The 13279-nt window shown below is 36.9% G+C and overlaps 1 protein-coding gene across 1 annotated transcript in view; it reads right to left on the bottom strand.

Annotated features, from left to right (window-relative positions):
* The window catches only part of BMP5 (bone morphogenetic protein 5), a 125021-nt gene that overhangs the window by 43154 nt on the left and 68588 nt on the right, over positions 1-13279 (bottom strand). Inside the window, exon 3 of the mRNA XM_002714515.6 lies at positions 6954-7102. Within this exon, the coding sequence (XP_002714561.1) occupies positions 6954-7102 (149 nt within the window). The remainder of the gene's footprint in view (positions 1-6953; positions 7103-13279) is intronic.

Genomic DNA, 13279 nt, shown 5'->3' with positions numbered 1-13279 from the left:
AGGGTATTCCAATGGCAAAGGAAGACCTTTCTCTCTGTCTCTCTCTCTCACTGTCCACTCTGCCTGTCAAAAAAATTAAAAAAAAAAAAACAAAGCTAGATTAGGGCATTTGCCATTCTATTAGTCTGCTGTGTATCCTGCTTCCCAATAGTATCATTCTCTCCTTTTTAATTCTATCAATTATTATTTGCATACATTGGTCTTATTTATGTAATCCCTTTGACACTTCATTCTGTATTTTTGATCAATTATGAACTTGAACTGATCACTGTAACAAGTAAGATGGCGTTGGTACATGCCACCTTGATGGGGTTGAATTGGAATCCCCTGGATGTTTCTAGCTCTACCATTAGGGGTAAGTCCGAGTGAGCATGTGCCGAACTGTACATCTCCTCCCACTCCGGCCTCAGAATCAGCCTTTAAGGCATTTGGATCTGGATAAAAAGCCCATGAGATTATTTCAAGCTTGGAAAGCCATGACACTGTGACAAAAAAAAAAAAAAAAAAAAAAAAAAAAAAAAAAAAAAAAAAAACCTAAATGAAAGATCTCTGTGAGTGAGATCCCAGCAGAAATAACGGGCCATCAAAAAAGGCAGTACCTTTCTCTGAAGGGAAGAGAGAACTTCCACTTTGAATATGGCCTTGTCTAAATAAGATCGGAGTTGGTGAACTCAAGAGGCTCCCAGAGCCTTGGCAGCTCATGACAAGAGCCTCAGGTGATTACTGATGTCATAAAAAAGAGTGTCAATTGTTAAATCAATAAAAGTCATTGTGCACCTGCTCCCCATGTAGGACCTCTGTCCTTAATGTGTTGTACTATGCGAATTAATGGTAAAACTACTACTCAAACAGTACTCTATACTTCATGTGTCTAGGGGTGTAGTCTGTTGAAATCTTCATGTAGTATCTGCTAAGTTGATCTTCTGTATATAAAGATAATTGAAAATGAATCATGATGAAGAATAGGATGGGAGAGGGAGCAGGAAATGAGATGGTTGCGGGTGTGAGGGAGATTATGGGGGGAAAGGCGCTATAATTCAAAAGTTGTACTTTGGAAATTGATATTTATTAAATAAAAGTTTAAAAAATGCAAAAACAAAAAAACTAGATTAAATAGTTATCTTTGTAATTGTACTGTGTGCACATATGTGTAAGAAAACTATCACTATCATCATTTATTAGCAATATTAATAAAGACTTCTTAAGTCAGATAATTAATGTATTTTTATAATTTAGACAAAATAAAAAATATTTAAATAAATTTAAAATCAGAACTAAATCTACTCACTTACTATTAAAAACAAAATAGTACATATTTTGTCTACTAACCCCTATGACAGAGTACTTCACAACTTTGAATCTGCTCTTGCACAATTGGATAAAATTTTTCTGGAATCTCTAGATTTTACCATTAAGGAGCTTTTTATTTTCCCCAAAGAAACCTTTTATTTAATATGTCTTTAAGGAATACAAATTTCATAAGTACAACTTTAGGAATATACTGATTTTTCCCAGCATATCCTCACCTCCACCCCTCCTTCTCCTTTCTCTCCCATTCTCCATTAGGATTCATTTTCAGTTAACTTGATACACAAAAGACCAACTTTGTACTAAGTAGAGATTTCAACTATTTGCACACACACACACACACAAAAAAAAAAAACTGAGAACAAGTTTTACAGTTAATCCTCATAATACAACTCATTAAGGACAGAAGTCCTGCATGGGAAGTTAGTGCACAGTGACTGCTGTTGTTAATTTAACAACTATGACTCTTGTGTATGACATGTTACTTGTTTGTATGTTTGCTTTATTTGGCTGAAAAACATATACTCAGAGAATTATCTATGCAGCATGAAAAAATCCAATAACATACCCTTAAATTTTCTTGCTAAATACGTTGCAGTTTATCATCAAGTTTTTAAAAGAGTATTTCACAAACTGACATATTTCCACAGGTTCTCTAAGGAATCCTAATGCTATTTTTGGTTTCAGTAGCTTTTCAATTCCAAACACTATTTAAGCCTCTTTGCTATTTTTTCTTCACAGGGTCAGAATAAACAAAATTTAGTAATATATATATATATATATATATCTCACTGACTTTCGCTTCACATCGTGACATAAAACTATTTAATTATCATACAGTGATTTGCCTACAAAATTCTGCTCCTGTGTTTCATCAGAATTCTTTGGTTAATAATTGCTCCAAATTCATAGTTTGGAATGTCTCCTTAGTAATAACAGGTCTGGTGGCAGGTGGCCTATAAGAACATTTTTAACACGAACTTATTCAATGATCATTCATGACTTGCTTTTAATGTCTATGACCTTCATCGTGTCAATCACAGAGAGTACGATGGTGACAGAGATTCGTATCACCAGACATCATGACAATGATATTCTTTCAAACATGTACTCACCAGGATGTTACTGTGATTGTTTAAAATGTTATTCTCTTATGATTCCTTATCAAACTATAAGAGCATATTGTACTAATTCCATGGAATAAATTAAAACAAGGAGGTAGAATAGATGAAGAGACCACCAAAAAGTGGAAAGTCATTCTATGGTCATGGATTTGAAGAACTAATATTTTTAAATGTCCATACTGCTCAAAATTAATCTACAGATTCAGTGCAATCCCTGTCAAAATACCATGAACATTGTTCACAAAAATAGAGTGGGAGAAAATATTTGCAAGCTGTTCAACTGGTAAGATGAAAGAACTCAACCCAACAAACTAACCCCCACCCTCAATCCAATTTAAAGTGTGTGAAAATGATCTGAGTAGATGTGTCTCAAATGATACACAAATGAACAACAAATATATGAAATAATCAGGGAAATGAAAATTAAAATTAAAACTAAAATGAAATACTATCACACCCCAATTAGAATGGCTATTAACAGAAGTAGACAGTAGAATAGTGACTACCAGAGTCTGGAAAGGGGAGGAGGGAAGGGAGGGAGGAACATGGTCGATGGGTGTAAGGGTGCAGCTGAGTGGGAGGAGTAACTTGTGAGTATCTGCCGCACAGTGAGTTCCCTGATTGAACAGCTAATTGTGTGTCTCCAAGTAGCTAATAGGATTCTGCATGTTCCCAACACAAGTGATCAATGTTCGAGTTGCTGGATATGCTAATTAACCTGGTCACTACATGTTGTATACATGCACTGAACCATTACACTGTAGTCCCTAAGAATGTACAACTATATGCATCAATTATGAATGTTTATACATATGCTAATTCTCTTTAAATACAGTATATTGTAATTAATTTAGATTTCTTGTTCATTCCACAATTTGACCTCATGTCACTCATCAGCAGCAATATTTTCACATCTAAGTTGTTGTAGTCAATTTTGGACTATTGACTTTTTCCAGCTTATACCATGCCATTTTGCCGTTCTACACAATTATTCACAGTGTTTCTTCATTGAGGAATGAATTCTCTCCACTTGTTCTCATCACCACTTCAACATTCACATGACTCCCTCTCTCTTTATCTCTATTTCTTAAAATCCTGTCCAGTTGACCTAACTTAAATGTCATCTCCACCTTGGTACCTCTAACTGTCCCATTTGTCCTTAGACATCTTGCTTCTGTTTACCCATAGAGTCTTGATGATATCATTATTTTTATCATCAGAACATTTTATTCTTCCTGAATTTAGCTAATTATATCCGTCTCCCAGGTAATAGTCACTCTGAACATTCTCCTTGCATATATGGACACTCAATGATTTTATATTGGATAAATGGGTAAATGAGTCAACAACTGAATTTGAAGACAGACTTTCCTGAGTGCCATTCTTTTCTGATTTTCAACTCTTTTTTGATGAGAAGTAAAGGCATTCAGAATCCATTATTAAAAGTGAAAAACAGTCTGTTGTCTCTGTTTGAAGCAATTTCACATTGAGAACACGAGCCCTGGTAATGAGTAAGGCTGGAACAAGCTATAGCAACCAGCAATCCACATTTATAGAGAAGTGTCACGTGTATATTCTGCATGGGGTTGCAGTTAATAAAAATAAGGTACTAGGAGGGCCACTTATTTTTTCATTGCCATACATGATTCACCTCTAGTTAAAATCTTTTTAAAATATTGCTTTAATGCAAAAAAGTCAGCTAACTTGGCATATTTAACCACTTTAATATTCTTCATATTAGGCAATATTAGAAAGTCAAAACCCACCGAAGGGTATATGTCTCGAATCTAACCTTGAAGAAAGAATTTGGGGACCTTTGAATATTTTAGGCTCAAAAAAGCACAAATAATATAAGGTTAAATTACTCATCAAATAAAAGAGAAATAATGCAGAGAAAGGGAAAATGAAAATAAAGAGTAGTTTTTAGAAAAAGATAAGTTGAAAGTAAGATAGAAGTTAAATTATATAAATGTTGAATGAAGAATAGAATAAGCACAAAAAAAGAGAGAAACTTTAGAAAATTCATGTGGGGTGGGAAGAGGACAGAAATTCAAAGGAAACTGGCTGATCATATTTCATAGATTTTGATTTGTTTAGTTAGACATTTGAAGCAGATCCCCAAGGAGAAGACTAGGAGAAGCACACACCACTAATTTAATTTTTCTTGTTTGGACCACATACCAGGGAAGAAATGAGTGGCTCACCTCCCCCCAACACTCCGACCCAGTGCTGATTTCCCAGTCACATTTCTGACCATAAATGTACAGTAGTTTAACATTGTTGGAATTCTTAGAAGATTATTTAAATATGTGCCTTTCTCAGCCTGCACTTACGATGCTTGAACTTTGAGGATCCTTAACAATAATCTCAAAGCCATAATTAGAAAATAACCTATAATCCAAAGCACTTTAATTGTTTATAAAAAAAAATTCAAAAATCCAGCACTGTAATTAAAATCTATGAAAACTCTGGATTTAGGAGTGCAGGGACAATCTGAAACTCTGCCTATAACAATTTCAGTGGAATTCTCTTTTTCTAGATTGATATTTGAGACTCTTGAATCTTCCAGTAGACAAATCTATAATATATATTATTTGTGTCTGTTCCAAATATATAACTCAATAATACACATTATTTGTGTCTATTCCATACCATATACACAATCCTTGCAGTCACAATGCTTGTGATGATATTATCTGTATGCTGTGAAGCTGTTTACACATTTTTTAAAGCCACCATGAATATAGCAATGGCAATGAATCTCCTTCAGAGGCCAAAAACAGACCCAACTTGTACTTACCTCCATAATTTATGAAGCAAGGCTTTACTTAACACAGAGAGGAGGAAAGAATGAAATAGATTCTATGGGGTAATGCTTCTCTTGCCTAATTATGTGGAAAACTAAAGGGAGTGAAACTTCAGGTGTGTTCTCTTAAAAAATCACCCTCCCTGGACCTGGCTTTGGCATTCGTATGGCATAATTAAAGCACAGTAGAGATCCACATGCTGTATTTCTAAATATTTGCAAATTAAGAATCCAGGTAACACATCATAAAGTAATGTTCTTTCTTCCTACAATGTGAAATTTTCAGGAAATCTAGATTTCAATTCAGAATACTTGGACTCTGGGTGACTAAAGGATGACAAAATCTGAAAAAGTAACCTTGAATCTCCTGGGTTTTTCACCAAGTGTGCTAGAGCCTCTCTATTCCATTTGTCTAAAGTGTCTTCCCCTTAACCTCCACTTTTTCCACAACTTATCTTTTTTTAAAAAGATTTTATTTATTTAAGAGGTAGAGTAACAGGCAGAGAAAGGGAGAGACGGAGAGTTAAGTGTCGTCCATTCGCAGTTTCACTCCCCCAATGGCTGTAACAGCCAGAGTTGAGCCAAAGCCAGAAGATGGGAGCTTCTTCCGGGCTTCCCATGTGGTGCAGGGGCCAAGCACTTGGGTCATCTTTCACTGCTTTCTCGGGCCATTAGTAAGAAGCCGGATCAGAAGTGGAGCAGCTAGGACACCAACTGGCAACCATATGGGATGCTGACGTCACAGGCAGAGGCTTAGCCTACTGCCCCACAGCTCCAGCCCCTACAATCAGACCTATGGCACTCAAATCTATGCTGTTCTATATTCACAAGTTTATTCGACTCTCCTCAATGTGCAGTGACATACCTTTATGAACATCGTTGTCTGATTACTACCTCATGCCTCCCTTAACTGCTAGTCTCATGAAGCCATCTTTGCATCTGGTCAACGTTGCAGCTATAGCATCTAGCCAAGTCCACAACCTGTACTAGGTGCTCAAAGAATTCTTGTAACCACAAGAATTAGAATCATTTCTGGAGTTTCTTAAAACTGAAGATTTCTCACAGACCCTCCCACAAGTAACTCAGATGCAGTTGTCTTTGTCCCAATATTTCTATATGTTCAGATTTAACTTGATTTAAATTCTGAAATTTTTCATGGCTCTTGTTTTATATCCATCCTCTCTCCCTTCTTATGTTGCTGGTAGCTCTTTTCTTTCTATATCACCTTTTTTTGGACATATATTTGTCATCTATTAGTTTATTGGATAAAAATTATATACAGTAATATTCACTCTTCTTTGACTTACAGTTCTAAAAACTTTTGCAGATTATATAGTTATGTAATCTTAACCCCACCAAGACTGTTGCATTGCACTTTGTATATAGCACTCTTTCATTATATTACACAAGTGCTACTTGTTTACATATAGGTCTTCAACACTAGACTAAAATTTTCTTGCAAGAACAGTATTTACTTCTTTATCCAACCCCATAGCCTGACACTAAGTGTGATATGGATAAATGTGTTCATAAATCAACTTACTTATTAATATACCAAAATATCCTATCTAACCCAAGAAATGTGCTTTCTGGTACATCATAATTATAAAACATACATTGGTCAGATCATATTAAAACAGTAACATTCAATGTGACAAAATAAGCACTACCAAAAATCAAAAATTAAAAAAAATCATATGAAACACAGCACTTACCATCCCCTGTTTCAGCACAGAGCTGTAAGCCCAGATTGTTCTGTGGATTAATCACCCAATGATTGCTGGTCACGGTGATATCAAAGACAAGCCAACCCACATCTAAAGCTTGGGCCTTTCTTGTGTCTAACAGGAACAAATCTGCATCTCTAAGGAGAAAGAGAATCAAAACAAGTTAAAGGTCTAAATGGAGATCATCATTTCCTATCCTTAAGTGAAAACATTCCAAAATCACTCTTTAAAATAACAGGAGTTAATTAAAGAACAAGGGGGAACAAGTGACTCAAGTGATGAGTAATAAGATACAGAACCCTATTGCTGGGCTCCCAGTACAAACCTGGAGCAAATTAGTAGTATCTGAAAGTAATTTCCATTTTCCTGCTTTTCACTGGCCTTTACAAACCTACTTACTGGTCCTAATTTGGTCCCTGATATCAATGTGCCCTGAAACCCACATTATAGTCATACTGGGACAGAGTGTTAATCAGAAGTCTTCCACTTTCCCTTCATTTGGAAAACCTACCGAATAAGCCAAATCCTATGCAGTTTTAAAGTTTTGAGATATTTGGAAAATGTCTCTAAAACGATAATTTTGGAATTAACTTAATCACACCGTTCATGGCTTAATCAGGAGAGGAGTCATCCCCTCGCTTAGGAAATGTTCACGTGCTATGCAGCGTTCAAGTTCGTTTTCATTTGCAATGTGACAAAAATGTCCTAATTAACTCTGTAAAGTCTATGACGGCACCTTTGGCATGATATTAATAAACATCTGGAAAGCCAAAAAAAGAACAAAGAGGTAAATTTAAAGGAGAATTAACAACTATTTTTCAGTAGTCTCTTACATGATGTGTTCTATTAATTTTCAATTATGATATCTTTTCAGAAAAAAGAAAGGACACAAAGTCAAGGCTGAAACCTTTCCAGCATGTCTATGAAGGAAATGGCTCCAGTTTCAAGGAATATATTTAGAAGAATTATCATCCAAAGAACTCATGTATGGTTCAGCACTGTGGAGTAGCCAGTAAAGCCTCTGCCTGCAGTGCCGGCATCCCACATGGGCGCAGATTTGAGTCCCATCTGCTCCTCTTCTGATCCAGCTCTCTGCTATGGCCTGGGAAAGCAGTGGAGGAAGGCCCATGTCCTTGGGCACCTACACCCACATGAGAAGACCTGGAGGAAGCTCCTGGCTCCTGGCTTTGGATAGGCACAGCTCTGGCAGATGCAAACAACTGGGGAGTGAACCAGCAGATGGAAGACCTCTCTATCTCTCTTTTTCTGCCTCTCCTCTCTCTTGTGTAACTCTGACTTTCAAATAAATGAATAAATCTTCAAAAAAATAAGTCAGGTAAGTTCAAAATATCTGAATTTCAGTAATGCAAATCCCAATTCACTGGATATAAAGCTCAGAAGCAGTTTAGTCTAAAAAGTCTATGTCCCTAGTTCACTTCCCAAAATTTAGGAGACAATTGATATTCTAAGCATCATTGTTTCCTGTTCTTGGACAAAAGCTATTTTTATTTTGACTAACAATTTCTTTACCTCTCTCTCTCTCTCTCTCTCTCAGTTTCCCTCTCTCTCTCTCTCTCTCTCTGTCTTTATAGAGGCAGCTCTTCTGCTTTACCTACACTCAACAAAGCAACAAAATATACTTTGGGAAAATCAAGTATATTGCTAGAAAACAAAATGAAAATAATTTTGTAATCTTAACACATGTAGCTACTTCTGTAGCGGTATCTTTAAAAAAAGATTGATCCATTTACTTAAAATACAGTCACAGAGAAAGAAAGGGAGAGAGTCAGACATATTCCATCTGCTGCTTCACTCCCCAAATGGCTGCAATGGTTGCTACTGGGCCAGTCCTAAGCCAGAGCCAGGAACTCTGTCTGTGTCTCCTACATGTGTGGCAGGAACCCAAGTACTTGGACCATCTTGTGCTGCCTTCCAGGCACACTAGCAGGTAGCTGGATCAGAAGCAGAGCAGCCAGGGCTCCAACCAGTGCTCTGTTGTTGGATGTGGGCATTGAAGGTGTTGGCTTAAAAGCTACACTGCAAAACAGGCCCCTGTTACAGTATCTCAAGAATAAAAAATCTCAATACATTTTGTACAAAATTAGATGTGATTTCTTGGGAAGTATAACATTTCTCCACTCAAGTATGGCACTTGTATCAATGTAAATAGTAAAATATCTAAGTATTTCCTATGAATAATTTAAAATACTCTTGTTAAAATTCTCCTGTCTCACATTTTTACTTGACTTTTTAAAGAAAGTCTTATAATAGCTAATAAGAGAAAAACATAAATATTAATATATTTTAAAAATTGCAGTGGAGAGCAAATATATAGAAAATGTGTTTATTTGTAGTAGAAAACATTGCAAATTATAATTCCCTTTCATTTTGTACAATTACTATAGTAAAATTATAACTAAAGGTTTTTTTTCTATCAAGAAAAATAGGATCTGGGCCAGCATCATGGCATAGCTGGTAAAGCCGCCACCCGCAGTGCTGGCATCCCATATGGGTGCCAATTCGGGACCCAGCTGCTCCACTTCCTATCCAGCTCTCTGCTGTGGCCTGGGAGAGCAGTACAAGATGGCCCAAATGTTTGGGCCCCTGTACCCATGTGGGAGACTTGGAAGAAGCTCCTGTATCCTGGCTTTGGATTGGCGCAGCTCCAGCCATTGCTGCCAATTAGGGAATGGAAGAGGGGCAACCGGGACAGAATCAGGCGCCCCAACCAGGACTAGAACCCTGTGTGCCATCGCCGCAAGGCGGAGGATTAGCCTAGTGAGCCGTGGCGCCAGCCATATTTATAAATTATTACAATTTGATGATTTTATGTGCATTCATCACATATGAGTGGACACTATATATACTTACAAATCCAAGTTCATAAATACTCAATTTCCTCCTCTAATTTGTTTGATCTTTTAATTGAGCAAGGGGATGTCATTTTTAAATTATTATAATAATGTGTTCTCCTTATAATCAAGCACATAAGCAATGCAAACATGCCTAGTAGCACATTATACACATAGCATAGATTTTGAAATGTGCACTCTCTACATTTCATATTCTTCTGAGGAAATGGGGTAGTCTCAAAAAAAAAAAAAAACAAAAAAATACATGATCTAGAAGGTCTTATCTGAAGTCAGCTGATCTAGACTTTTGCTTCTGACAGTGTCCAAAATCTGTGATTATTTCTAAAACTTGTGGGAATAGAGAATTAAAAGATAAGTTTAGGGGCAAGCACTGTAGTGTAGCGGGTAAAGCCGCCACCTGCCTTGCCAGCATCCCATATGGGTGTTTGAGTCCTGGCTGCTCCACTTCTGATCTAGGTCTCTGCTATGGCCTGGGAAAGCAGTAGAGGATGGCCCAAGATGTTGGGCCTCTGCATCTGTTTGAGAGACCAAGAGGAAGCTCCTGGCTCCTGGCTTCAGATGTGGCCATCTGGGTAGTAAGCCAGCGGATGGACGACCTTACCCACCCCCGCCTCTGCCTCTCTGTAGCTCTGCCTTTCAAATAAATAAATAAACCTTTTTATTAAAAAAAAGATGAGTTTATTTCGGTGCAAAAAAGATGTTAAAAATTCATTCATAATTTTTTTACAATAAACATTTTCCCTGAACTTTGTGGAGATTATTCTTAACTCACAGAGTCTTAAAACTAACTGGGACATGAGTTACTTTGCCAAACCGTTTATCCCTAAGAAAATTTAAAGGAAAACCATATGATTTCCATGGTCACTCAGCCAGGTTTCCATATTCCATTTTCAGAAAACTTTCTCTCATAAAATAACAGTTCCCTTTAGTACCAAACTATATCTTAATTGCTTTTCTTATCCCAAAAAAAATCATTGGTTTTTGGATTGGAACACTAAAAGTTTAACTGAACCCCTAGCCTGAAACAACATGGCTATAAATGGAACCAAAGTGCCCTGAGTCATTCCACAAATCCATCCAGCTCTTCATTCATTCATTCACTCTCCCAGATAACATTATATTCACTCTCTATAGTGGTTTTAAGCTACGTGAGTAAAACAAAGCTGGAATTGCTCTCTACTGATTCTGTATTAGGGTTGACTACAAAAGAAATTGAGGCAACATTATGAAGATGGCAGTAAGCAGTAGGCTGATTTGTACTTGGAAGACAGCTGTACCATCAAGTCTCTGATGATTAGGCATGCTGCTTTCTCAGTGTGAGCCAGCAGACAGGACTGCAGCTCCTTACAATGCCACTAGTTCTTCTTTAGTTCCTATGAATCCAAGACAAGGAATGTGGGCACTTCTAAGAGAACGGAAATCACCTGTATCCCTGAAGTTGGAGGCTTGAAAGTAGTTCCCAATTTGTCCTCAGAGGTTCCACATTATCGTTAAAGCCTCTGCTTTGTCCTTGTTTCCTAAAACTCACATCCATTTTCCCAACTGTCTGCCCTGTGGTTTTTAGATCCAACATCAAATGCTGAGCAACAACTGGCATAGATTGCTTAGTTCCAAAAATACTCAGTTACATAATTATTGTCTTCAACTAATCCTCACAGAAGCATTCCCCAGGGTGCCTTCCCAAGCAGAAGCTATTTTGTGTTTGGTTGATTTTATCAGACCAATTACTAAATTAATAGGATAGTACTTTGTACTCCCTACGTATGAACTCACTTTATCTGCATACGATTCTCCTCCAGAAATCAACACCCATGAAATTATAGACTGCCTTATTCACTTATTCATGGAATTCCATACAACATTGATGAAAAAAATCATTGTACAACAAATGAAGTGCAGAATGGCTCATGTTGGTGAAATTCATTTGTAGGACAGTGTATTGGCCTTTTGAAGATTCATTTATGTGATCAGTTGGGTAACAATATCTTACAGGAAGGGCTAATATCATTCAGAAGGTTTTATGTGCTCTGAATCAGCAAACTATATAGTTTGTTTACATATAACAATATGGCTGTTTCTGGCATAGCCTGATGTCTCATGAGTCTGAAAATTAAGGGGTATAAATAATAGGAGTGACTCCTCTCACTTACTGTCTGATCCAACTAACACAAATGTTGCTTTGGACACTCAAAACATTACATTCTATTGTTCCAAAACTCTTAGTTCTCAATGGTCCAATGCTGGGACATATGGTCATAGCAAAATGGAACTTGAAACAGCCACATGGCCATTATGGGCTCCTCATGCCAGTGAATCAACAAGCTAATAAAAGCTTACTGTATCATACAGGATGAAGGATCCTAAATATTAGAATAAATTGAATTGGTATTACCACAATATGAGTAATTAAGAGTATGCTTGGAATACTATAGATCACATGGAACATCTCTAAGTACTCACTGGTCTTATGACAAAAGTCCATGGAAAATCTACAGCTCAATAAAGGCATTACTGAAAATTATCCAAACACTTCAAGAATGATTTTTTTTACCTTCCCAGGTAAGGAGAAATGACTAGCCATGGCCCTTTCTAAACCCAAGATTGTGTATTGGAAAACTATATTAAAAAAACATAAAACTAACAAATTTTATATTCAAGAATAAAATTACAAATGTTAGCTATAACCATGTGACCAGTTACAAAAGTGAGTATTAGATTGTAATATAGTGTTTCTTTATTATTTTTATATTCATGTATTTGTGTACATATTAACCAGTTATCTCTGTACCTTCCTCTTCCCTATCCACTTCCCATTTGGGATAAGCAGCTTTGAGAGTTGATAAAATTGTATTTCAGTTACAGTGGATCAAAGATGGAATATGATTCAGCTAGAAGAGGAATGAACCAGCATTGTGAGTTAGCAGATAAATCCACCACTTGCAACACTGGCATCCCATATGAACTCCAGTTCGTGTCCCAGTTGCACCACTCCCCATCCACTCCCTGCTACTGGCCAGGGAAAAGCAGTAGACAATGGCTAGAGTGTTTGGGCCCTTGTCACCTACAAGGGAGACCAGGATGAAGCTCCTGTCTCCTGTATTCAACCTGGTCCTGCCCTGGCCATTGCAGCCATCTGGGGATGTGCCGGTGGATTTAATATCTCTCTTCTCTCTCTCTCTCTCTCTCTCTCTCTCTCTGTAACTCAGACTTTCAAAAAAGTAAATTAATTTAAAAAAGAAAAGAAAAGGAATGAACAGCATCCAGAGATGGATTTGTAGGCAGAAGGGTGATTTGCTATTGTATTTTTGGAAGTTATAAATGCTTATAAACAGTGTCATTTGATGTCAAATTGATAAGGGTGAACACTTGTGGCTTTGTGTTTTTAGCTAAACTGGAAATACAAATCCCTGAAACCCCTTCTTTGGTTCTGTGTTAAGGTTA

The sequence above is a fragment of the Oryctolagus cuniculus genome, chromosome 5 (assembly GCF_051225735.1).
Source record: "Oryctolagus cuniculus isolate XC-2025 breed Fujian yellow rabbit chromosome 5, ASM5122573v1, whole genome shotgun sequence".
NCBI lineage: Eukaryota > Metazoa > Chordata > Mammalia > Lagomorpha > Leporidae > Oryctolagus > Oryctolagus cuniculus.
This window is presented reverse-complemented; position numbering and strand designations above follow the sequence as displayed.